Source organism: Oryx dammah, unplaced genomic scaffold (assembly GCF_014754425.2).
Source record: "Oryx dammah isolate SB20612 unplaced genomic scaffold, SCBI_Odam_1.1 HiC_scaffold_6, whole genome shotgun sequence".
Taxonomy (NCBI): domain Eukaryota; kingdom Metazoa; phylum Chordata; class Mammalia; order Artiodactyla; family Bovidae; genus Oryx; species Oryx dammah.
Window position 1 is genome coordinate 9221714 of NW_024070190.1, and position 26339 is coordinate 9248052.

At 41.4% G+C, this 26339-nt stretch overlaps 1 protein-coding gene across 1 annotated transcript in view; it reads left to right on the forward strand.

Annotated features, from left to right (window-relative positions):
* PCNX2 (pecanex 2) overlaps positions 1-26339 on the forward strand; it is a 314554-nt gene that overhangs the window by 25721 nt on the left and 262494 nt on the right. Inside the window, exons 3-8 of the mRNA XM_040242736.1 lie at positions 702-819; positions 1497-1533; positions 3117-4397; positions 14328-14475; positions 14601-14746; positions 17886-17979. Of these exons, the coding sequence (XP_040098670.1) occupies positions 702-819; positions 1497-1533; positions 3117-4397; positions 14328-14475; positions 14601-14746; positions 17886-17979 (1824 nt within the window). The remainder of the gene's footprint in view (positions 1-701; positions 820-1496; positions 1534-3116; positions 4398-14327; positions 14476-14600; positions 14747-17885; positions 17980-26339) is intronic.

Genomic DNA, 26339 nt, shown 5'->3' on the forward strand with positions numbered 1-26339 from the left:
ATAATTCTCATGTGGGCGTTCATCACTATTCTTGGTCTTATTTCTGATAGTTCTTTAAGGGAGCATATCTTGTTTTAAAGTAATGTTTATTAGCTTTTAAAAGTAAGATTTGTATACCATGATTTTTCCTTTCTGTTTGTATGTGTATTTATGGACATATAGTTGATTTACAATGTTATATTAGTTTCAGGTGTACAGCAAAGTGATCTTTTTCAGATTCTTTTCCCATATAGGTTATTACAAAATATCAAGTTGAGTTCCTTATGTTATACAGTAGGATCTTGTTTATTTATTTTATATATAGCAGTGTGTATATGTTAATCCCAAATTCCTAATTTATTCATCCCTCTCCTTTTCCCCTTTGATAAGCTATAAGTTTGTTTCCTATGTCTGTGAGTCTGTTTCTGTTTTGTAAATAAATTCATCTGTGTCATATTTTATATTCCACATATAAGTGATGTCATATGGTATTTGTCTCTCTTTCTCACTTACTTCCCTTAGTATGATAATCTCTAGGTCCGCCAATGTTGCTCCAAATGGCATTATTTTATTCTTTTTTATGGCCAAGTACTATTCAATTGTGTATACCATGAGTTTGACAAAGTGGAAACAAGGAAAACAATTGTTTAGGGACTAATGCCGAAAGAGCCATACTTCTATTTTATAATATCACTACCCCTGTGTTTCTCATGCTGGATTAGCAATAATGGACAGATTAACAGCGGCAAAAAAGAAGCCGATCGAACCCTCTCCACACCTCCTCTCCACGGCAGCTCTGGAGGACAGAGCGTAAACTCTCATCACTCTTCTGGGCTCCTGGTGAGTGACCTGTTTTCTCTTTCACTGTCTTCATGCTGCTGTTTTGTTGATTCCGAAAGTGAGCGATGGCAGTGGTTGCAGATTACACGTGCTGGTTGTCGATACTTGTCTTTGAGTAGCAGTGACCTGAGGCCATGAGATTCACACCTAATCACATGCTCCAAGCACCCCCACCAGCCTCCTCTGCAGTCCACCCACCCTGCTGGGACTGCACATGACCAGACCCCATAAACACCTCTGCACTGCCCTTCCCTGGGCCTGTCTGTCGTCCATCTCAGTCATTGTATTTTCAGTGCCTTTCCCTGGAATCCAGTCCTTCACTCCACGTGAAATCACACTTAAATCACCTTTTTTTTTTTTTAGATTCACTTTCTTGGACTCTCTTCCTTAGAGTATAAAGTAGCACATTATTTGTCTCCTTACTTTCTTAATTATCAAACTCCCCTTTATCACAGCACTGGGGTCTTGGGTGGATGTCTGTACCTCTGTATATTTCAGTGTCCGTCTTTTCTACCCATCTGTCTCATACAGGTAGTGTCCAGTATAGGGGACACTATATTGTCTCTTCCCACCTGCCATTTAGAAAAACAGTGGTTGTTGTTCTGTGTCTGCTGACTGCCTGGAAGTAAGCAAGGGAGCTGAGTCATTGATTGATTTTTGTTCTTTCATTTATGTAGGATCTGCCAGCGCAGGAAACAGTTGAAGATCTCAAAGGTAGAGTGCTTATTCTCATTATTTAATATTTTATCACAGCATTATCCTCAGTGAAACGCAGTAGTTTTTATAAAGCCGAATGCCAATGAAGTCATTAAGATTTAGAACTGTACCTAAGATTGTATATTTATATTTTACCTTCATTTCTTTAACTCTTCATTTTAATTATTTATCAGAATTTTTATATCATGTCTGTGTTCAGACTGTGATATTGATCATATTTCATTGTCCTTTCTCCAATCTATGCCTCCTTCCATAAGGCTCATAATAGCTGATATAAAATAGGTAAATTCATCATCAACACACATACTTGCTTTTTTTTTTTTTTTTCAATTTTTTGGCCGTACCACCTGGCATGTGGGAATCTTAGTTCTCCTACCTGGGATTGAACTCTTGCCCTTTGCATTGGACGGGCGGATTCTTGCCCACTTAACAACATTGTGTTCTGTGTATTTGCGTTTCTCTCAATTTACAGATTTTGTTTCTGGGATTTCCTTTTAATCCTCCCACCCCAAATATTTATTTTACTCTTTTGCTAAGATTTTATTTTATTGTTTTTTGACTGCCTTCAGAAGACTTGTGTGCATGCGAAGCCACTTCAGTCATTCTTGTCCTTTTGCCTGCCAGACTCCTCTGTCCATGGGATTCTCCAGGCAAAAATACTGGAGTGGGTTGCCATTCTCTTCTCCAGGGAATCTTCCTGACCCAGGGATCGAACCCATGTCTCTTACGTCTTCTGCATTAGCAGGCAGGTTCTTCACCACTAGCACCACTGAGAAACAAGACTTAGAAGACTTAGAAAAGAACTTTTGGAGGCCTGAATGAACCTCTTCCTTTCTCTGCATTGAAAAACTTCTGCTGAGGTCACGTTGTAAAATCCAAGCTGCTTTGGCTTGTTAAGTGCTGTAGTGGATTGGCCAAAAAGTTTGTTTGGTTTTTTTCATTAAACATCTTACAGAAAAATCTGAATGAACTTTTTGGCCAACCATTTATTTTGGCGCCTCCCTGCCTTGGTTTAGAAGGATAAGTAACTTATCCAATATACTGTAGCTAGTAAATAGCACAGCCAGCATCTTTCTGATTACAAATATGTTGTTTAAATCATACTAGTCTGCCTCCCAAGCTTCCCAGGTGCCTCAGTGGTAAAGAACTCGCCTGCCAATTCAAGAGATGTGGGTTGGATCCCTGGGTTGGGAAGATCCCCCTGGAGAGGAAAGTGGCAACCCACTCCAGTATTCTTGCCTGGGAAATTCCATGGACAGAGGAGCCTGGCAGGCTACAGTCTATAGTGTTGCAAAGAGCTGGACATGACTGAACAACTGAGTATGCACGAGTCTGACTTCCAGGGCCACAAAAGAGGGAAAGCTAAAAGTCTGAATTATTATCTTAAATATGGAGATTTCCAGATCATTTCACAGCAGAGGTGGTATTTTAAAAATACGCATCTAATCACATTTGTTGCTGGTGTTATTTTAAATTTTTTATTGTTATTATATATAATAATAATTTATTATTAGTTGGTCTTGCTCTGGGACATCATTCATCCATTCTGGATGGGAATCAGATGCTGTTGTTGATTTCAGGTGTCATTCTGTCAGATGACCAACCCGTAGCACCGGTGCCATCTACCTCACCTGGTGCCAAAACGGAAAGCTTACCTGCTTCTAAAGCACCTGTGCTGGGAACCATCACCACATCAGCAATACCACTGAAACCCGTTGTGGCAGAAACTTGCATCAGTGATCAAGGGAAGGAAAGAGGGGGCAGGGGGCAGCCCCCCTTCCACCACAGATCCGAGGGTGGCTTGGTGGACAAAGAAACCGTAAAGAAGTTGCCCTACCTGTCTTTGTCTCAGTACGACTTACTGGAGACGGATGTTTCTGTCCAGCCTTGGGGGAGTGAGAATTCTGTCTTGATTCCAGAACCTGGTCATTATGCCTCCGTCAGGGACAAGCTGCAGAGCAAGTCGCCTCAGGAGAGCCTGAGCAGCAGCTGCCCACAGTATAACACTGTCATCGCCAGACCTGGGCAGGAGCAAGTTTCCCAGCAGGTGGACTCGACCTTGAACCAGGACGTGGGCAACTCAGACAGTGAGGTCGCCGTCACTCTGATAGATACTTCTCAACCTGGTGACCCGCTGAGTCTGCATGAACCCATTAGGATCGTCATTACCATGAGCAGTACGCCCAACTCCATGACAGACTTGGAAAGCTCGCTGCATCTCAAGGCGGTTGGTACTCAGCCATCTGGCTTCCAGGCTGATGCTGAGCCAGCTCCCCCAGGGGCGGCCGGTCCCCCAAATGTGGAGCAGATGAGAATTCCCGTCATCACCTTCCAGCTGTCTGAGGATGCAGGAGGCATGGTGTGTCCCGAAAGCAATGGAAGTGGCAGGACGCCAGAGAGACTGACGGTGGAGGCGTCCTCTAATCCGTGTTCTGGCTATGAATCTGGGGAGGGGGGCAGTGCCACCCAAGACCACAGTCCTTCCCCAGGAGACCACTGTGCAACCCCCCCACCTACACCTAACATGATCTCTGCGTCTGAGGTGGGAATGGAAGCCCAGGCCAACCTTGATCCATCATCTTGTAGAACCAGCCAGGAGAAGAGACATGCCCGGGTCCTCAGCGTGGACAGTGGGACGGATGTCTTCTTGAGCAAAAGTTACACAGAAATTATTAATGATAAAGAACAAACAATGCCAACTTCCAAATCTGACCTAGAGGCCAAGGAAGGACAAGTACCAAATGAATCCAACTTCCTGGAATTTGTCTCCTTGTTAGAATCGATTAATACTTCCAAGGTGGTGGTATCTAACCAAAGGAATGAGCCAACAGAGCAGAACAAAGACAGCAGGCTTCCTGCAGGTAGGATCCCACATCTGTTTTGTCCTGCTGATACAGACAAGGCAGTGTCTCTCTTTGTCATTGGCTTTCTGTGATTTGACTTTGCAAACAGCAGGACAGCTACTGTGTAATTGTTGCTGTTTGGCTCCTCACTGGTGTTTGCTGAGTGTGCCAAAACCAAGCTGTGTGTTGAACATAGATTAAAACTGGCTCATTCCTCCAGGAAATTTTAGGCATGGTAATAAGATTTGGCTTCCCTAGAAGGCAGGAATATTTATTTCTAAGGAAATAAGTAATTATATGTTACCATGGTGATGAGAGCCTTCAATGGATGTCTCTGCTATTATAAAATAGATGCATTCTGGGAAAGCAAATTGTAAAGCAAATTAAGTAAATCCACTTTTCTGTGGAATTATATTATACAGTCCTGTATGCTGAATTTCCTAATTATCCCACGTTGTAAACATAATTATAACACACGGCCCTTAATATATGCCAGTGAAAGTGTTAGTTGCTCAGTTGTGGCTGATTCTTTGCGACCCCATGGACTATAGTAGACCAGGCTCCTCTGTCCATGGGGATCTCCTGGCAAGAATACTGGAGTGGCCAGCCATTCCCTTCTCCAGGGAATCTTCCTGACCTAGGGATCAAATCCTGGTCTCCTGCATTGCAGGCAGATTCTTTACCACATGAACCACCAGGGAAGCCCAATTTATGCCAGGCACTGTCCTAAACCCTTTACAGATGTTAACAAGGGTGACCATCTGTGGTGGTTTGTTCGACAAGGTCCTTGTTAACGTGTTTTGCCAACATAATTATTAATAGCACCACCTCTCTCTCACAAAAGTGTTCCCAGCTTGAACAATAAATTATATAGTTACTGTATAATGGAGTGAAGTATATACAGCTTCACTCATTTGCTCCTCATATAACCTTATGTTATGGGTCCTTTTATCATTCCTTCTGGAAAGGTGGTTTTTTTCTAAGTTTTCCAAGTTAGTAAGTCTGGAGCTGAGCTTTGATCTTGGTGTTGCTCCAGAGTCAACATTCATAAATAATAAAACTATATTTCTTGCACCAATGTAAGAGTCATTCAAGTTACTTAATATTTCTGAGCTCAGTTTCTTCCCTGGCAAAGGATGTTACTGGACTAAAGTTTCTGCAGTCTTTTTTTATGTTCTTTTTTTTTTTTTTTTGGCTGAATTGCATGACATGCAGGACCTTAGGTCTCTGACAAGGGATCCGAGCCAGGCCCCCTGCAATGGAAGTGAGGAGTCCTAACACTGGACTGCTAGGGAAGGCCCTACAGTCTTTTAACTTTCAGTTCAGTTTAGTTCAGTCGCTCAATCGTGTCTGACTCTTTGCGACCCCATGAACTGCAGCACGCCAGGCCTCCCTGTCCATCACCAACTCCCAGAGTTCACTCAGACTCATGTCCATCGAGTCCGTGATGCCATCCAGCCATCTCATCCTCTGTCGTCCCCTTCTCCTCCTGCCCCCAATCCCTCCCAGCATCAGAGTCTTTTCCAATGAGTAAACTCTTCACACCAGGTGGCCAAAGTACTGGAGATTCAGCTTTAGCATCATTCCTTCCAAAGAAATCCCAGGGCTGATCTCCATTAGGATGGACTGGTTGGATCTCCTTGCAGTCCAAGGGACTCTCAAGAGTCTTCTCCAACACCACAGTTCAAAAGCATCAATTCTTTGGCGCTCAGCCTTCTTCACAGTCCAACTCTCACACCCATACATGACCACTGGAAAAACCATAGCGTTGACTAGATGGACCTTTGTTGGCAAAGTAATGTCTCTGCTTTTCAATATGCTATCTAGGTTGGTCATAACTTTCCTTCCAAGGAGTAGCGTCTTTTGGATTGCTTACCCTCCAGTTAATATAAAGATTCATGGATCTAGGCCAGCATTGTCTGGTGGAATTTTCTTCAGTGATGGAAGTGTCCTTTATCTGCCACCACCAGTGACTACTGGCCACGTGTAGCTATTAAATACTTGAAATGGGGATTGTGTAGAAATACAGTTTTTAATTTTACTAAATTTTAATTTATTTATATAGTCACATGTGGCTACTGGCTACTGTATTGGATAGTGCTGAGTCAGACAATGTGTGTCTTCTTGGGGAGCTGTGAGTAGGGTAGACAGATCCTGCCTTTGGAACTTGATAGCCCAGGGCTAAATTTTGGTTTTGCAATGTCAGCTGCTGAGCTTGGGCCATTCACCATATGCATCTGAGTCACAGTTTCTTCAGGGAAGCAGGAATAATAATAATAATATGTTACAGATTTACTGTGATGATTCAATTAGGAAAATATGTTAAAAGTCTTAATACTTGATCAATTTCAGCCGTCTGTTCTGAGTTTCCCCTCTGGCTACTATGTGAGGTTTATTTAGTCTGTCTACTTAAGTTTCTGCTCTTAAACTTTTCAGCCAGCCATATTTAATCAGAACAGTGTTGAGCTGGAAATCTATGGTGTGCAAAGAGATGTGGATGTTATGAGGTTTTCTTTGGGAAGAATCAGGCTTGGTTGTTGGGACAGGAACAGGTTTGGCTATTGGGAACTTATAGGTACAACAGGGAGGGGGAAGTTGGAGTGGATTATATGTCTATTCCAGGAAGGGTCAGAGGTTTTTTCTTAATTTATTTTTTTAAAACTACCAAACATTTGCTCTTCTTATTGTCCTGTGATTTATTCTCCTCCCTTATTTTTTTTATTGAAATATAGTTGATGTGCAATCCTATATGTGTTTCAGGATTATATAACAATGATTCACAATTTTTAAAGATTGTATTTCATTTCAAGTTATAAAATATTAGCTATAAAAAAATAAAATAAAATATTAGCTATATTTCCTGTGCTGTACAATATATCCTTGTAGCTTATTTATTTTAAATATAGTAGTTTGTACCTCTTATCCCTTATCCTTGTCTTGCCTCTCTCCCTTCTCTCTCCCCACTGATAATCACTAGCTTCCTCTCTACATCTGTGTTATTTCTATTTGTTACATTCACTAGTTTGTTTTATTTTTTAGATTGCATATGTATGTGATAACCTGTGGTATTTGTCTTTCTTGACTTACTTCACTAAGCATAATAATTCCAAGTCCGTGTTGTTGCAGACGGCAAAATTTCTTTCCATTTTATGGCTGAGTAATATTCCATTGTAAATACTCATCCATTCATCTGTTGATGGACACATAGACTGCTTATGTACCTTGGCTATTGTAGATAATACTGCTTTGAGCATTGGGGTGCATGTGTCATTTGAATTAGTGTGTTTGTTTTCTTCAGATAAATACCCAGGGATGGGATTACTAGGTCATATGGGGATTCTATTTTCCATTTTCTGATGAACTTCCATAATCCATAGTGGCTGTACCAGTTTGCATTCCTACCACCATCCCTTTTTTTCTATGTCCTCACCAACATTTCTTATTTGTGGACTTTTTGATGATGGCCTTTCTGACAGATGTGAGGTGATATCTCAGTGTGGTTTTGATTTGCATTTCTCCAGTGACTAGTGATGCTGGCCATCTTCATGCGCCTGTTGGCCACCTGTATGTCTTTTTTTGAAAAATGCCTATTCAGATCTTTTGCTCACTTTTTAATCAGGTTGATTGTTTTTTGTTATTGATTTGTATGGGCTGTTCATATATTTTGATATTAACTCCTTGTCAGTCATATCATTTGCAAGTATTTTCTCCCAATCATTAGGTTGTCTGCTTATTTTGATGATGGTTTTCTTTGTTGTATAAAAGCTTTTAAATTTATTTTATTTTTTAATTTAAATTTTATTTTTTTTACTTTACAATACTGTATTGGTTTTGCCATACATTGACATGAATCCACCACAGGTGTACATGAGTTCCCAACCCTGAACCCCCCTCCCACCACCCTCTGCATATCATCTCTCTGGGTCATCCCAGTGCACCAGCCCCAAGCATCCTGTATCCTGTATCAAACCTGGACTACCGATTCGTTTCTTACATGATAGTATACATGTTTCAATGCCATTCTCCCAAATCATCCCACCCTCTCCCTCTCCTACAGAGTCCAAAAGTCTGTTCTTTACATCTGTGTCTCTTTTGCTGTCTCGCATATAGGGTTATCATTACCATCTTTCTAAATTCCATATATATGTGTTAGTATACTGTACTGGTGTTTTTCTTTCTGGCTTACTTCACACTCTGTATAATAGGCTCCAGTTTCATCCACCTCATTAGAACTGATTCAAATGTATTCTTTTTAATGGCTGAGTAATACTCCATTGTGTATATGTACCACAGCTTTCTTATCCATTCGTCTGTTGATGGACATCTAGGTTGCTTCCATGTCCTGGCTATTATAAACAGTGCTGCAATGAACATTGGGGTACACGTGTCTCTTTCAATTCTGGTTTCCTCGGTGTGTATGCCCAGCAGTGGGATTGCTGGGTCATAAGGCAGTTCAATTTCCAGTTTTTTAAGGAATCTCCACACTGTTCTCCATAGTGGCTGTACTACTTTGCATTCCTACCAACAGTGTAAGAGGGTTCCCTTTTCTCCACACCCTCTCCAGCATTTATTGCTTGTGGACTTTTGGATCACTGCCATTCTGACTGGTGTGAAATGGTACCTCATTGTGGTCTTGATTTGCATTTCTCTGATAATGAGTGATGTTGAGCATCTTTTCATGTGTTTGTTAGCCATCCGTATGTCTTCTTTGGAGAAATGTCTGTTTAGTTCTTTGGCCCATTTTTTGATTGGGTCATTTATTTTTCTGGAATTGAGCTGCATAAGTTGCTTGTATATTTTTGAGATTAGTTGTTTGTCAGTTGCTTCATTTGCTATTACTCTCTTCCATTCTGAAGGCTGTCTTTTCACCTTGCTTATAGTTTCCTTTGTTGTGCAGAAGCTTTTAATTTTAATTAGATCCCATTTGTTTATTTTTGCTTTTATTTCCAGTATTCTGGGAGGTGGATCATAGAGAATCCTGCTGTGATTTATGTTGGAGAGTGTTTTGCCTATGTTCTCCTCTAGGAGTTTTATAGTTTCTGGTCTTACATTTAGATCTTTAATCCATTTTGAGTTTATTTTTGTGAATGGTGTTAGAAGATGTTCTAGTTTCATTCTTTTACAAGTGGTTGACCAGTTTTCCCAGCACCACTTGTTAAAGAGATTGTCTTTAATCCATTGTATATTCTTAAATTTAATTATGTCCCATTTAAAAAATTTTTGCTTTTGTTTTCTTTGCCTTAGGAAACAGATGCAAACAGCAATACTGCAATTTATGTCAAAGAGCGCTTTGCCTATGTTTTCTTCTAGGAGTTTTTTTGGTTTCTGATATTATATTTAGGTCTTTAACTCATTTTGAGTTTACTTTTTGTATATGGTGTGAGGAAATGTTCTAATTTCATTCATTTATATGTGGTTATCCAGTGCTCTTTACGGTACTCTTATTTCCAACCCAGGTTTCCTCCACAAAGGCCTTTAGGATTATCTTTAGGTCTTGGGGATATTCTAGAATTTGAGGCTATAGAAACCTGCATACTTACCAACAGCCTTTATTTTTTTTTTCCTGTTTCCTTTTCTTTATTATAGTGCTTTAATTTAATTTAATTTTATTTTTTTCTCTTTGATTGTATTTTTTTTATTATTTTTTTTTAATTTTACTTTACAGTTCTGTATTGGTTTTGCCATACATTGACATGAATCCACCACGGGTGTACATGCATTCCCAAACATGAACCCGGGGCGCGCCCCCCCCTCCCCACAATATCTCTCTGGGTCATCCCCGTGTACCAGCCCCAAGTGTGCCCTATCCAACAGCCTTTAAAATCATGTTTCCGTTTTGTTTTGATACTGCTTTATTTTATTTTGTGGAAATAAAACCCACTCAACTGAGAAAAAGTAAGGCTATTATTTAGAGCTTGCTACAAAAGAGTCCAGCACCAGCATTCTGGCAGAAACTCTGAGGCAGGCAGAGAAGAAAGCTTTGTAGTGGAAAAAAGGAAGATTCCTGGTGTGATTGGAAGCTGTTGGCCTGGGGAAGCTGGAGGCGGGACTATAGCAATTGATGTGATGGGTTTATTATTGTTGTTGTCACTAGGTCCTGTCCACCTCCTTGTGACCCCATGGACTGCAGCATGCTAGGCTCCTCTGTCCTTCACTATCTCCTGGAGTTTGCCAAAATTCTTGTCCGTTGAGCCAGTGATGCTATCGAACCATCTCATCCCCTGCTGCCCTCTTCTCCTGCCCTCAATCTTTCCCAGCATCAGGGTCTTTTCCAATGAGTTGGCTATTTGCATCAGGTGGCCAAAGTCTTGGAGCTTCAGCTTTAGCATCAACAATAAATATTCAGGGTTGATTTCCTTTAGGATTGACTGGTTTGATCTCCTTGCAGTCCAAGGGACTCTCAAGAGTCTTCTCCAACACCACAATTTGAAAGCATCTATTCTTCAGTGCTCAGCCTTCTTAATGGCCCAACTTTCACATCCATACATGACTACTGGAAAAAACAGCTTTGACTATACAGACGTTTTTTGACCAAGTGAGGTCTCTGCTTTTTAATATGCTGTCTAGATTTGTCATAGCTTTCCTTCCAAGAAGCAAGTGTCTTTCAATTTCACGGCTACAGTCACTATCTACAGTGATTTTGGAGCCATGAAGTAATGGGACGAGATGCCATGATCTTTAGTTTTTTGAATGTTGAGTTTCAAGCCAGCTTTTTCACTCTCCACTTCAGCCTTATCAAGAGGCTCTTTAGCTCCTCTTCACTTTCTGCCATATAGTGGTATCATCTGCATATCTGAGGTTGTTGATATTTCTCTTGGCAGTCTTGATTCCAGCTTGTGATTCCTCCAACCTTGCATTTTGCATTATGTATTCTGCATATAAGTTAAATAAGCAGGGTGACAATATACAGCCTGATTGTACTCCTTTCTCAATTTTCCATCAGTTGTTCCATGTCCAGTTCTAACTATTGCTTCTTGACCTGCATAAGGTTTCTCAGGAGACAGGTAAGGTGGTCTGGTAGTCCTATCTCTTTAAGAATTTTCCAGTTTGTTGTAATCCACACAGTCAAAGGCTTTAGTGTAGTCAATGAAGCAGAAATAGATTTTGTTTTAATTCCCTTGCTTTCTCCGTGATCCAACAAAGGTTTGCAATTTGATCTCTGACTCCTTTGCCACTTTGAAATCTAGCTTTACGTCTGAAAGTTCTCAGTTCGCATACTGCTGAAGCCTAGCTTGAAGATTCTGAGCATAACCATGCTAACATGTGTAATGAGCACAATTAAATGATAGTTTGAACATTCTTTGGAATTGCCTTTCTTTGTGGTAGGAATGAAAACTGACCTTTTCCAGTCCTGTGGCCATTGCTGAGTTTCTCAAATTTGCTGCCATATTGAGTGCAGCATTTTCACATCATCATCTTCTAGGATTTTAAATAGTTTAGCTGGAATTCCATCATCTCCACTAGCTTTGTTCACAGTGTGCTTCCTAAGGCCCGCTTGACTTCACACTTCAGGTTGTCCTGTTCTAGGTGAGTGATTGCATCATCGTGGTTATCTGGGTCATTGAGACCTTTCTTGTATAGTTTCATGTATACATTTCTTGTATAGTTATGTGTATTCTTGCCACCTCTTAATCTCTTCTGTTTGTTAGGTCCTTACCATTTCTGTCCTTTATCATGGGGAAGAAAATGGCAACCCACTCCAGTATTCTTGCCTGAAGAACCCCATGAGCGGTATGAAAAGGCAAAAACATGATTGGTTAAAAGAGCATATTTGGCTTCCTCTGATTGGTTGGATTTCTGCAATTGGAAGCAGGGATAAAAATTAGGGAAGCTCTCAGTTATTAATCAATTCCTGTCCATTTTGGACTGATTGTTGCAGGAGTTATTATTTGGCTTCCTGAGTCGTTTGCTAGAAATAGTGCTCTGACATCTGACAAGTGTGACTTGTACATAGTATGTTAGTTTCCTGGGCTGGTTACTGTAGCTAATGGATTATTTTTCTAAGATTGTGTAGATTGTGGGTCGGAGTTCTATATATATATATATATATAATATGGCTATTGTCTATTTGTATAATCAGTTTCTCCTAGACTTTCTAAGAAAATAATCATGAATGCGTGTGGAGATGATTATTGAAGAATTATTAATATCTGCAGTATAGAAAAATAGAAACACTAAATTTATAAGAATAGGAGTCTACTTTAATAAGTTATACTATGGTAATATAATATTATTTAGCTTCCATTTGGGGATGATGCAGAAGAATATCTCCTGTCATTAAATATTTATAGTACTTTAAGATAAGTAGAACAGTTATAGAAGTAGAACAGTTATAAAACAATATCTGTTTTTGGGGACTTCACTGGTGGTCCAGTTTTTAAGATTCCATGCTTCCACTACAGGGGACATGGGTTCGATCACTGGAAAAAGAACTAAGATCCCACATGCCTGCAGCATATCCAAAAAACCCAACACCAAAAACTGTTTTATAACTTTTCTATTTAGTAAATTATACTGTATTAATATAAGATAACTTCCATTTTTGGATGATGTAGAAATATATATCATTAAATATTTGTAATAATTTAAGAAAAGTAGAATAGTTATACAACAACATCTAAATTATGACTTCATTTAAAAAAAAAAAAACTAAAAGAAAATTCCGATGTGGTATCTATCATATTGGCTCCTGAATCAGCATGGTGAGGTTAGGAGCAATTTAAGATTTTTTTCCCTTTTCTCTAGTTTTAAATTATATGCCATTCACTTGAGCTATTTTTAGACACTGAAAGTTCCTTTACATGTGTATTTTTAAAGGGAAAAGGAGAAAAGTAGCCCATTGTTGTTGTTTGCTCGCCAAGTTGTGTCCAACTCTTTTGTGACCCCATGGACTGTAGCCCGCCAGGCTCCTCTGCCTATGCGATTTCCCAGGCAGGGATCCTGGAGTGGGTTGCCCTTTCCTTCTCCAAGAGATCTTCCCCACCCAGGGATCGAACCTGCATCTCCTGTCCTGGCAGGAGGGTTCTTTACCACCGAGCTATCAGAGAAGCCCCAAAGTAGCCCATAGGCTGGCATACGTTATGTGCCCATTTAAGAGAAGGAGAGACTAAGGTATTAAAAGCAACATGAATGAATGAATCCACATACATGTGGTGTTAGCAGGTAGAGCTGTCTAAACATGCCTCCCTGCAGTTTTTATGTAACATGATCACTGGCTAAAGCTATTTGTTATGATAGGACTTTTTCACAGATGTGTTTCTTGAAAACTGTGAAACCTTCTATCTTGACAAGCTGTCAAATGAAATGCAAACATTTTTGTACCAAAGCAATTCGAATCGTTTCACAGATGCACTGGGAATATTTTTCTTCAGGACTCACATGGAAGCCAGCAGTGTTTCTCTAATTACTTCAAGGATGAAAAACTTTGTTTTATACATGGTGATGGGATTCAGACCCCAGCGAAGCTAGCATCACTTTACTTTTTAAGGTAGATCTTGGTGGGCTTTCGGAATGTCACTCCTTGAAAGAGCCTGTAGGTTCAAACCACACAATCATGTTCTTCTCTCGGGCAGACATTTATGCAGAAGAACATAGCTATTGGCATCTTTGGTCATAGGAATACAGAACATTGTGACCTTGAAAATGGCCTTTGATGTGTGTCTTTAGACATGCATTTCAGTAGTTATGGCCCATTGGCTTCTCTAGCTGTGGCGTGCAGGCTTAGTTGCTCTGCAACATGTGCTATCTTAGTTCCCTGACCAGAGATCAAACCCACGTCCCCTGCATTGGAAGGTGAAGTCTTAACCATTGGACCACCAGGGAAGTCCTCATAGGAGCTATTTACATTTTTCTATTTATTCTTAATTCAGCTTGGTAACTTATTTCCACTCATTTCCACCTTAATTTCTTATTAAGTATTATGTTAATACATAAAGCAATGTTTTTCAGATAACTGCTCCCAGGAGAAAAAGGAAGAAATCCTGGAAAGTGAGAAACCCAGTGGACCCATTGCCAAACAAGGAAAACCAGACGTACAAAGTCAAGACCACACCAGCACCAGCCCTGGGCTCACCGAACCTGCCAAGATCCCAACCCTGTAAGAATAACTTACTCATATGTCTTCGTGCTGGTACAGTCCCATTCACTGGCTCCTTCTTTTAATGCTTTGTTAAGGATAAAGAAGTGTTCCACATCGTTTTTGAAACCTTTCTATGTGTTAAGTTTCCAGGGCAATAGGCAAAGGCAAATAATCTACAGGGTGACTTCCCAACAAGACAGCTCTGTGCTGCAAGTCGTCAGTGGGCCGGAAACATCGGTGCAAGACGAGATGTCCGTGGACGCGATGCATGTCTTCATCGATGAACATGGTAAGTCTCTAGAGCTCTTTACTCGTGAGGGGAGGCGGGAAGCTGGCAGCTTTCTCAAGTCCTATGTGGTCTCTTAGCCTGAGGACAGGTTTACCAGCCATCTGAAAGTAGGAGGGTCCTATGAGACCTTTCCTAAACTAAAATGATGTAAACTCCTCAGCCTCTGGGATCTAATGCCTGATGATCTGAGGTGGATCTGATGTAATAATGACAGAAATAAAGTGCACAACAAATATAGTGCACTTGAATCATCCTGAAACCACCCCCTACCTGGTCCGTGGAAAAGTTGTCTTCCATGAAACCGGTCATTGGTAGCCAAGAGGTTGGGGATTGTTGGTATAAAGTGAAGAAGCAGTTACCCAGGGATGCATGAAATGCATCAGTATGGTACACAGATGCTCCCAATTCAAAGCCTTGATGGTTTGATGCTGAGATGCTGGGTGGGAGCCTGGTGATGCTTCTGTTACTGCTTAGAGTGTGAGCTGGCTCTATAGCTCACTGCAGAACAAAGAGTGAACGCTGTTTTTACTTTAGCCTTTTAGAAGCAGAACTCATTTCTGGATTTCTTTCCATTAGCAACATAGGTACTAAGGTCAATCTTTTGTAAAAAGTGAAGTGCATAAAGTGAACTTCTGAAAAGTAGGGAATACCTGTATTAGACTTTGGAACAGGAGGGCTTCGTGCTGACTGCTCACAGTTAATGTTCTTAGGACAGGCTGTGTGCCCTCTGCCTCAGGGCCTTTGCATATACCACGCCCCTATGCCTGTATTGTGCCATTTGTCCTTCAGATCTCTGTTCTAAAGAAGATTCTTCAGGAAAACCTTTCCTGGATAGCCCAGGCTTAATAAATTTCATCTGTGCTTTTGCTCTCTCAACAGCCTATCCATTTCCTTCTTTGAGACTATTACAGCTTCTAGTTGTTTATTGAGTGCTCAGTTGCTTCGATTGTGTCTGACTCTTTGTGACCCCACGGACCGTAGGGTGCCAGGTTCCTTTGTTCATGAATTTTCCAGGCAAGAATACTGGAGTGGGTTGCCATTTCCTACTCCAGGGGATCTTCCCTACCCAGGGATCAAACCCACATCTCCTGAGTCTCCAGCCTTGCACGCAGATTCCTTACTGTTGAACCACTGGGGAAGCCCAGTGTTTATTGCCTTATAATAATTTGATTACTGACATTCTCCCCATTTTCACAATTGTAAATTTCAGGAAGGTAATGTCCAGCACCTAATACATATTTATTGGATATATGTTGAAATCTGACTTTGATATATTTGTAATGCCTTGTTACAAAAAGATTAAAAGTAATAGAAAAAGAAAGGAAGGGAGAAAGAAAGAAAAAAACCATTAAGTGGCAAGTTCAAGGTTCCTTTGATTAAGAGATATAGATCCTAGTTTTTCTAGGATGAGTCTTGGGTTAAATTTTTTATAGATCAATTAATACTTGATTATTCACTTCCCAGGTGGTGCTAGTGGTTAAGAACCTGCCTGCCAGTACAGGAGATGAGGGTTTGATCCCTGGGTTGGGACGATCCCCTAGAGGAGGGCGTGGCAACCCACTCCAGTATTCTTGCCTGGGAAATCCAGTGGACAGAGGAGCCTGGTGGGCCGTGGTCCATAGGGTCCAATATGATTGAAGTGACTTCACACCCTTGCATGCACATTCTACTTACAAATAGATCCTGGTTTGGATAATAAATTATGTGTTACCATCTCTCTATAGATCAGTAATTTGCAGTTTGAAGTGCTTTTGCATCTGTAGAAATACAAAGAGACTTTTATGTTGTAAAGAACAACATTATCACTTTTATCTAAGCCTCCAGAGGGGCTGCTCTTGTCCCTGTCTGTGCTTTTCTTGGTGGGACAGCCTTCAAGTTGAGGTCAAGCACTGTGGAATGCCTTGCAACTACTCCTAACAGACAAGGCTAATTATGCTCCCCTGTCACCTGAAGAAAGTACAGTTAAAACCTCTTCTGGGGAGAGACCATTTACACTTACAAAGTGAACTGATTTTCACACCTCAATACACTGAACCACTTTAGCAGGCTAATTTAACTCTGCAAATTAATTCCATCTCTTGCTTTCCCTCATTACCAGGCTGACACCCCAGTCAGCAGCTATGCCAGTGCTTATCTGCAAATTCAAAGGTAGGGATGGCCCCATGTGGCCCACTTATCAAAAACATGCATTTAATAAGCCTCTTTTTGTGCATGATACCAAAAACAAAACAAAACCGCAGTTACACAGCATGCTCAGATCATCCTGACACATGAAGAGAATATACCAAAAAATGCATTGAAAAGAATGTATGAGAAGAAGATTAGAGATGGTGCAGATTTATCTGTGGAAAGCAATTAAGTGATAAGCAACTGAGTCGTGATATCACCTATAGTGGGATCTAAAAAAATGGATACAAGTGAACATATTTAGAAAACAGAAAGACTCACAGACATAGAAAACAAACTTATGCTTACCAAAGGGGAAAGCAGGGAGGGTTATACTAGGAATTTGGAACTAACAGATATACTATTATATATCATATAATTATATGTAAATTATGATTAAATTTATTATATAAATATATTTATTATGTATAATAAATATATTTATACATCATAAATAAACAACATGTTATATATTATAATGTTATATTGTATATATTATTATATATTATATATAAAATAAATAGACAACAAGGACCTACTGCATAGCATTAGGAACTATATTTAACATCCTATAATAACCTATAATGGAAAAGAGTCTGAAAAAAATGTGTAGATGTATATGTATAATGGAATTTCTTTGCTGTACACCTGAAACTAACACATTACTTCAACTATACTTCATTAAATACAACTATACAACAACATTACAACTATATAACTATACAACCTTAAATCAACTATACTTCAGGGAAAAAAAAAGTAACTAAGTCCAACTTGTCTAAGCATATTATTAGAGTGACGCCTCAGATTTTCCTGGTTAAGTTATACCTTCTATGGAGAAATACAAAGAGATAGATTATGAACAATTATTATTAAAATAATCCCAAATTAGTTCCCTCTAACTTGAAAAAAGTATCCACAGAAATGATCATATACAAGCAGTTGTATAATGTTCTTTGCTGAACTTTTGCAGGGGAGATTAAATCCTGTTATTTAAAGTCTGGAAATCAGAAAGAAGGCCCTTTCCAGCATCAGCCATCAAATTATGAAGGCTTCTCTCACGCTGGGTAAGTAGGGCTTGTTTTCAGGTTGGGGAGGTGTTGAGTTGCTGCCTCCAGCAACCTCCATGCAACTTACTCTGGATGTAAATGAAGTGAGGATCCTTGTGTCCAATGAATGTGTTAACCCGTCTGTGGGCATGAAAGCACGTGGATTTCAAGCGAAAGAAAAGGAAAACCAGATATTGTAGAATAATAAAAAATAAATGGAACCACCTTCATAGTGAAAGTGAAAATGAAGTCGCTCAGTCGTGTCTGACTCTTTGCAACCCCACGGACTGCAGCACAACAGGCACCTCTGTCCGTCCATGGGATTCTCCAGGCAAGAATACTGGAGTGCGTTGCCATTTCCTTCTCCAGGGGGATCTTCCCAACCCAGGGATTGAACCCAGGTCTCCCGCATTGCAGGCAGATGCTTTTCACGTCTGAGCCACCAGGGAAGTCCATTATACCTTCATAGTAGCCACTTCCAAAAATAAATATAACATGTTGGTATGAATAGAGCAGAACCCTGTGTAAATGATTATGGGGAAGGCATTGAGGCAGTTTGAGGATGCATTATGAAATCTGTCTCAAGGAATGAACTAGAGAAATGGTTAGTTTTTATCTGTATGGATGAGGCGAACTCTTTTGCTGGTAGAGGACCTAAACACCTTTTCTGTTCTCCTTCTGAGTGTGTTGAGTAACTTTCTTAATCATGTTCATGACAGGTTCCCTTTGAGAATGTACGGGAGTACTCTTCAGAGGGAAAATTGGAGTCGGGTGGGTGGACAGGTGCTTAATTGCTCAATTGTGTTGGACTCTTTATGACTCCATAGACACAGCCCACCAGGCTCCTCTGTCCATGGGATTTACCAGGGAGGATACTGGAGTGGGTTGCCATTTCCTTCTCTCCAGGGGATCTTCCCCACCCAGGGGTTGAACGTGCATCTCTTGAGTCTCCTGGATTGGCAGGTGGGTTCTTTACAACTAGTGCCACCAGGGTAGCCCCACGGTACATGGATGCTGGGCAGCAGAAATTGACAAATGATCTGAGGACTCTCCTGGTAAAATGCAAGTAAATTAATGACTGTCCTTCTTTAAAGAGAGTCATGATCGAGTTTATAAAAGCAACCTTCTTTTAAAGAAACATTCCTAGTTGTCTCTTACATTTCTTGTATGTGAACATTCTGATGGACAAGGTCTTGGTCCCCCAGCCCTACACGCGATGTTCTTTTTTCTGTTTTTAAAGATTTTTTTTTTAATGTGGACCATTTAAAAGTCTTTATTGAATTTGTTACAATACTTCTTCTACTTTATGCTTTGGCTTCGTGGCCCCAAGGCATGTGAGGTCTTAGTTCCTTGACCAGGGATCGAGGTGCATTGGAAGGTGACATCTGAACCACTGGACCACAAGGGCCGTTCTCCTACATGCTGAGTTCTAAGTCTTTGATTATCCGCTTTTTCCTAAGGTAGTCTGACAGGGCATCAGTCTTAAGAGTTCTAAGATAGAATGGCCCACGGTCACACGCATCGTCTCTTTCTTGTGCTTAAAGATAAAACAATATACGCGTCTGCTATTATATGTATGTGTGCTTGATCCAGTCATGTCCGACTCTGTGACCCCTTGGACTGTAGCCTGTCAGGCTCTTCTGTCCACGGGACTTCCCAGGTAAGAATGCTGGAGTGGGTGCCATTCTATTATTTGAGAATATACATGTCCTCTGTACTGTCTACTCTTTGAGATAAGTTGGTCCTTTCGAAGGGACTTTGTTCTGGAATGTTATGGCCATTCAGTGGCCCATTTGGGCACAGGAGGTATGCGGTGCTTCTTGTTTGATGCGTGAGCACAAAACTCTAGCCACTTCACTTAGCAAAATTATAGCATTGAAAGGTGTTCCTGGGGTGATGCTGGAAAAGCACTCATGGGACTGCCATTTGTTTAACTCATGCTCAGAAAAAATGGCTTAGTCCTGTGTGGAGTCAGATGGTCTTCTGGATTTCAGCTGCTGTCTGACAGCCGTAGGGTGAATATTCCAACAGTCTCACACTCCTCCTCAAGCTAAGAGATGTTAAAAGCTGTGCCACCCACATGTGGGAGGCTAATTTCTTTGGATTTGTAATCAGACTTGGCTTTTGTGGATGCGTGTGGTGTAGTGATGGCTTGGGTATTTTTGAACTGGTTGTATGAAAGAAAAATTGTGGTAAAATAAGATGAAAGCAGGGCTTCCTGGGTGGCTCAGGCTATAAAGAATCTGCCCACAAGAGGGAGACCTGGGTTCGATCTCTGGGTTGGGAAGATCCCCTCGAGAAGGGAATGACCAACCCACTCCAGTATTCCTGCCTGGAAAATCCCATGGACAGAGGAGCCTGGTCTACAGTCCATGGGGTTGCAGAGAGTCAGACACACTGACTGACTAACACTTTCACTATCTTTAGGATAAAAGCAAACAAGCTGGTTTAATTTGTTGTTGTCGTTTTCAAAAAGAGTTTATTTATTTATTTGGTTGTGCTAGGTCTTAGCTGCCGCACATGGGATCTTTAGTTTTGGCACTGGGATCTAGTTCCCTGACCAGGTTTGAACCTGGGCTTTCTGCGTTGGGAGAGGAGAGTCTTAGCCACTGGACCACCAGGGAAATTCTAAGCTGGTTTAGTTTGAGTGTGTTAATTTTTGCATTGATCACATCCAGTTTACCTTGATTCATGAACCTAACGTTCCAGGTTCCTATGCAATATTATTCTTTACAGCATCAGACTTTACTTTCACCACGAGACACATCCACAGCTAGGCATCGTTTCCACTTTGCCCCAGCTGCTTCATTCTTTCTGGAGCTATCTCTCTGCTCTTCCCCGGTAGCATATTGGACACTTACTGACCTGGGCACCTTATGTTCTCGTGTCCTGTATGTGCTGCAGTCCATGGGGTTGCAAAGAATTGAGCACGACTTAGCAATTGAAGAACAACAACCCTTTCATTACCCTACCTGTGTGTGTGTATGTATATATGGAGACTGTCACTCGTTTCTTTCATGCTAGAGGTAAAGACACATCAGAGCGGCACATAGCTGATCAAGTGCAGTGACAGCAGGTCAGGAGTTTGTAACTTAGAGGCTCAAGTCACTCACACTTTACACTGTATTCCAGTGGGCCTCGAGTCTTTCCATGGGAAGCAATGTTCTGGCAGTTCCTGGCCCTGAAGGAAGTGTTTTCCTGTCATACATGTGGTGGCAGCAGCCATGGCTTATTAATGATGTATTTTGCACTAAGCACTGTGCTAAGTATTAACTTATCCCCTTTCATCCCTGTGACAAAGTAGAGGTAGGTGATATTAGCTCCATTAGATAGAAGAGTAAACAGAGATGGATGAAGAAACGAACCCAACCTCAGTAGCTACTGAGTGTCTGGGGGACTCTTACATCCCTCCTGCAGTACCCTCTTGCTGGCAGGGGCCACAGCCTCAATTCCTGGCTGCCAGGCAGGTGGGACAAATGGGTGAAGTGGACCCAGAATCAAATGCGAGGGGTACTGGGTGTGAATCCATTGGAGGGCATTTGTCCTGTGGCACCAGTAGTAAAGACTCCACCTGCCAATGCAGGAGACACAAGAGACGTGGGTTTGATCCCTGAGTTGGGAAGATCCCCTGGAGGAGGAAATGGCAACCCATCCCAGTATTCTTGCCTGGAAAATCCCATGGACAGAGGAGCCTGGTGGACTACAGTCCATGGGGTCGCAAAGAGTCAGACATGACTGGGTGCACACACTTGCTAGAGGGCTATTTAGGGTGCTTATGCTAGCTTGGGAAGCCTGGGTGACCAGATTTTCCAATTTTTTCCCAAGAGGAGCTAGAAATTCCCATTTATCTGTAAAAATCCATTTTTAAAACAGTTTTTTTTTGATGTGGACCATTTAAAAAAAATCTTTATTGAATTTGTTATAATATTCAATAATGTATTCTTTTATTTTTTATGTTTCTGGTTTTTTGTCTGAGAGGCCTGTGGGATCTTAGCCACCGACCAGGGATTGAACCCACACCCCCAGCATTGGAAGGCGAAGTCTTAACTACTGGATCACCAGGGAAGCCCCTCTATTTTGTCTAATGTTATTGATTTTAATATTTTTTTGAATTGCCACAGGCCACAGATAACATGTATGGTTGGCTGAGGCCTGTGAGTGCTCTGAGACCTGGGTGAGGCAGTGCTCTTGCTAACACATGTGATATTGGGGTGCTCTTACGTGGACCCCCCTCCTCCAGGCACCCTTCACAGCCCATGCTTCACTGCTTTACTCCTGGAGGCCCGTGACACTGGCCTTCAACCCTTCCTCTTCCAGGCCTCTGCCTGTTTTTGCCTGGAACGCCCATCTCCACGCACTTCTACCTTCTGGAATTCTCTTCTTTCCAAGCACAGATTACTATCTGCCTCTTATATCCATCTTTCCTGTGTCAGTCCTTCCATGACAATTACTCCATCCCTCCATGCTGCTGTTAGAGGAGCTTGCCACACTCTCCCTGGTACAGGAGAAGCCCAGCTCTCCTAGACTGTTCTTGTTTAAGGAAAAGTCACCATGGCTAGAGTGCCTCTGGGGTTCTTTGGTGGCTCAGTAGTAAAGAATCCGTCTGCCAAATGCAGGAAGCATGGGTTCAGTTGCTGGGTCAGGAAGACCCCCTGGAGAAGGAACTGGCTACCCACTCCAGTATTCTTGCCTGGAGAATCCCACGGACAAAGGAGCCTGGTGGGCTACAGTCCATGGGGTTGCAGAGAGTTGGACACAATTTAGTGACTAAACAAACAAAAATACTAGGGTGCCTCTGTAGCCCTCACTTAGCCCTCTGTAGGTGGGTGTTTAGTAAATAGTGAACTGAATCAAATTAATCATTGGAAATGACAAGGTAGCCCAGTTAGAGTTCTGGATAGCAGACACCAACTGGTCACTTAGCGATAGCAGATAAGAGGTAGAGCAGGAGAGGGAGAGGTGGGCTGTGCAATCCCGTGGAGGATGTCATGTTTGGTTCTGCTTGCAGCAGGAGTAATTAGACCTCTCTGCAGAGAAACAGCCCAGTGAAAGTGGATTATTCAAACAGCACCCACAGATCACTCCCTCACCTTGAGACTGTTGGAGTGGAAGAGCCAGAAGCAATAGGAGTTTGTCTGGTCAACATATTTTTTAAAATTTAACTTTTATTGACATATGGTTGCTTTACTGCTTTGTGTTAGTTTTTGCTGTACAGCAAGGTGAATCAGCTACACATATTCATATATCCCCCTTTTTGGATTCTCTTCCCATATAGGTCATCACAGAGCACTGAGTACAGTTCCCTGTGCTATGCTCTGTGTGTGTGTGTGTGTGTGTGTTAGTTGCTCAGTCGTGTTTGACTCTGAGACCCATGGACTGTAGCCCACCAGTCTCCTCTGTCCATGGAATTCTCCAGGCAAGAATACTGGAGTGGGTTGTCATGCTCTCCTCCCGGGGGATCTTCTTGACGCAGGGATTGAACCCATTATATAGTAGGTCCTTGTTAATTATCTAACTTATACATAATAGTATATATATGAGAGCTTCCCTGGTAGCTCAGTGGTAAAAAATCCACCTGCAATGCAGGAGCCGTAAAAAACGCGGGTTCGATCCCTGGATCAGGAAGATTCCCTGTAGGAGGGCACATAGCCCACTCCAGTATTCTTGCCTGGAGAATTCCATGGGCAGAGGCGCCTGCTGGGCTACAGTCCATGGAGCTGCAAAGAGTTGGACACAACTAAAGAGACTTAGCAGCACACACGTGGTGTATGTACGTAATACAGAGTGTTATCTTCTCCTTTCATAAGTGGCAAAATGGAGGGGGAAAAACCCTGTGAAATGATTCTTTTTAACCCTTCTCTGTAAAAATTGAGGTTGAGTCTCAAATTTGATTTTCTAATGTTATATTCCATTCAATGGAAATGATTTTCTTTGTCCATATGAGAGATGACTGTGATGGAAAGCTGACATTTCCTGAAGGAAAGCCACACTTCCCTGACATCAGAGGGGTTGTGTCTGCAGCTTGAACTTGAGCTTTCACCTTGGACTGACTCAAATTCCCATTCCTGCACAAAGAGTTACTTTGGGTTTGACACTGAGCAGCTTACTTGATCATTTTAAGCATCAGCTTTCTAATCCATAAATGGAAATAATACTAGGAATGAATTCAGTGGGTGGCTTCAAAAGCTAAATATCATAGGTGAAGCTCCAATACTTTGGCCACCTGATGCAAACAGCCAACTCATTGGAAAAGACCCTGATGCAGGGAAAGATTGAGGGCAGGAGGAGAAGGGGGCGACAAGATAGTTGGATGACATCACCAATTCAAAGCATATATGTTTGAGCAAACTCAAACACAGTGAAGATAGCGGAGATAGTGAAGGGTGTACCTGGTGTGCTGGCAGTCCACGGGGTCACAAAGAGTCAGACACAGCTGAGCAGCTGAACAGCAACAATATGCAGTGCTTAGTACAGTACCTCTCATAGGGGAGACTGGGCGGTGTGAGCTGTTGTTAAATGGTTTCCAAACAGAAGCAGCAGGACGGTGGTTGAGGTTCACCACGACTTTATGAGGCAATAGAGCTGGACTTTCGGCGGAGGAAAGTCTTTCCTCTCGCATTTTTATGAGTCACTTTATGAGATTTTTAAGGTGGTTAAGTACCTTGTATTCTATCAACCTGTTGTGTTCCAGCTTTTTGGCCTCTTTGGCAGTTTTAGAGGAGGTACTTTACTATTTTATGCCTGGCTTATAATGCCATTACATTTAGAGTTCTCCTATCAGAGTGAACATAAAGTTTGATTTTGAACTTGGAAGGATTCCGAGTTGGGGCTGTTTCTAAGCCCTTCAGCCACGGAAGATATTAGAAAAGCAGCCTTTTCCCTTTAAGGCGACTTCAGTGGCTGGGATCGCCTCCAACTAGGCCATTAAACCCCTGATTCTCATTATTGGCCAGAAAGCCATTCCTCTTCACCATTGTTAAGCCTAGTTGCCATGTGACAGTTTTATATCCCTGACTCCCAAGTATGAATAGGGAATTGTTTGCTGTGTAACTTCCATGTCTCTCTGGGGATTCCTGGAGGAAACCAGGGGAGGAAACAAATTTCCCTCCTTGGTCCCTCCGTCATTGTGGGAACCAATACATTTCTCATTAACTGTCAGAGAAATATAAGCAGTATTTTCTCGTTGTACAATAACTGTCCAGAAAGCCAGTACCTTTGGTAACATTATCTCATGTAGTCCTGCTTGCTTCAGAAACTAGAATAAGGGACAATGGCTTGAATAGCAGAATTCAGAATTGCTATGTAAAAAAAAAAATTCAGAGGATAAATTTATTACCCAGGTTACAGGACTGATTCAACTCAGACCCTCCTATGAGCTCATCTGCCTAGAAAATTGAAGTTGAAATAGTCTCTCTGCCTAGGAAGTTGAAGGTGAAGCTGTGTGTTTTGTGTCCAAAGGGTTCACTGCAAAGCAGACTTTTATTATTTCTTCTGTATGTCTTGCAATGAAAACTTGATAGTTTCTGCTCTTTGTTCAGCAAAGATTTACCTTTCTTTCATCTGTGAATTCTTGCAAGTAACATAGAAGAGCTTTCTTCTGTAAACGATGTACAACCATGCTTTAGTATTATAAAACCTTTTCTAGTGTCAAAAGCAATCTCATGCAAATGTATACCAAATTTTAAAAAATGCGCACAAAATGCATATCATCTGCCCCCCAGTGAAATCTTATGGAAAGACATAGTATTTACATTCATTTTGAGAATCTATTACTCGTAAAGTAGCCTTGGTCTACTGAATGGTAAGCTCGTCTGGAGCAAATCAGTTTATAGGATCTTTATCAGGGATTTCTGTATCTCAACTTATTTCTGTTTAAAAAAAAGTAGAGTAGATTACATTAGTAATCATCTATTTATATTTATCTGGATTCACTTGTTTTGAGCTTCTGTTTACTTATGAATCATTGTACTACATATTTGGAGCAGGAAATGGCAACCCACTCCAGCATTCTTGCCTGGAGAATCCCAGGGACAGAGAAGCCTGGAGGGCTGCAGTCCATGGGGTCGCAAAGACTCGAATACAGCTGAGTGACTTGCATGCAGCAGTTCGTATTGAAACAGATACTGTTATGCTTCTACATTAGGCTTGCTTTTGAAAGCTACTCTAAACCTCTAAACCCATTAGGTACTACATTCCAAAGATGGATTGAAGTGCATTTAATCTTTATTGTCTTCTCAGAGTTCCTACTTTTTTGTTGAACATTATTATTATTATTAGCCTCTCTGACCCTGGTCTCAGTAAAGCCTCCCTTACTTACTGGGATCAACTCTCAGGAAAGCCTTTTAAAGCCATCGTGCTTAAGTACCTGGATCCCAAAG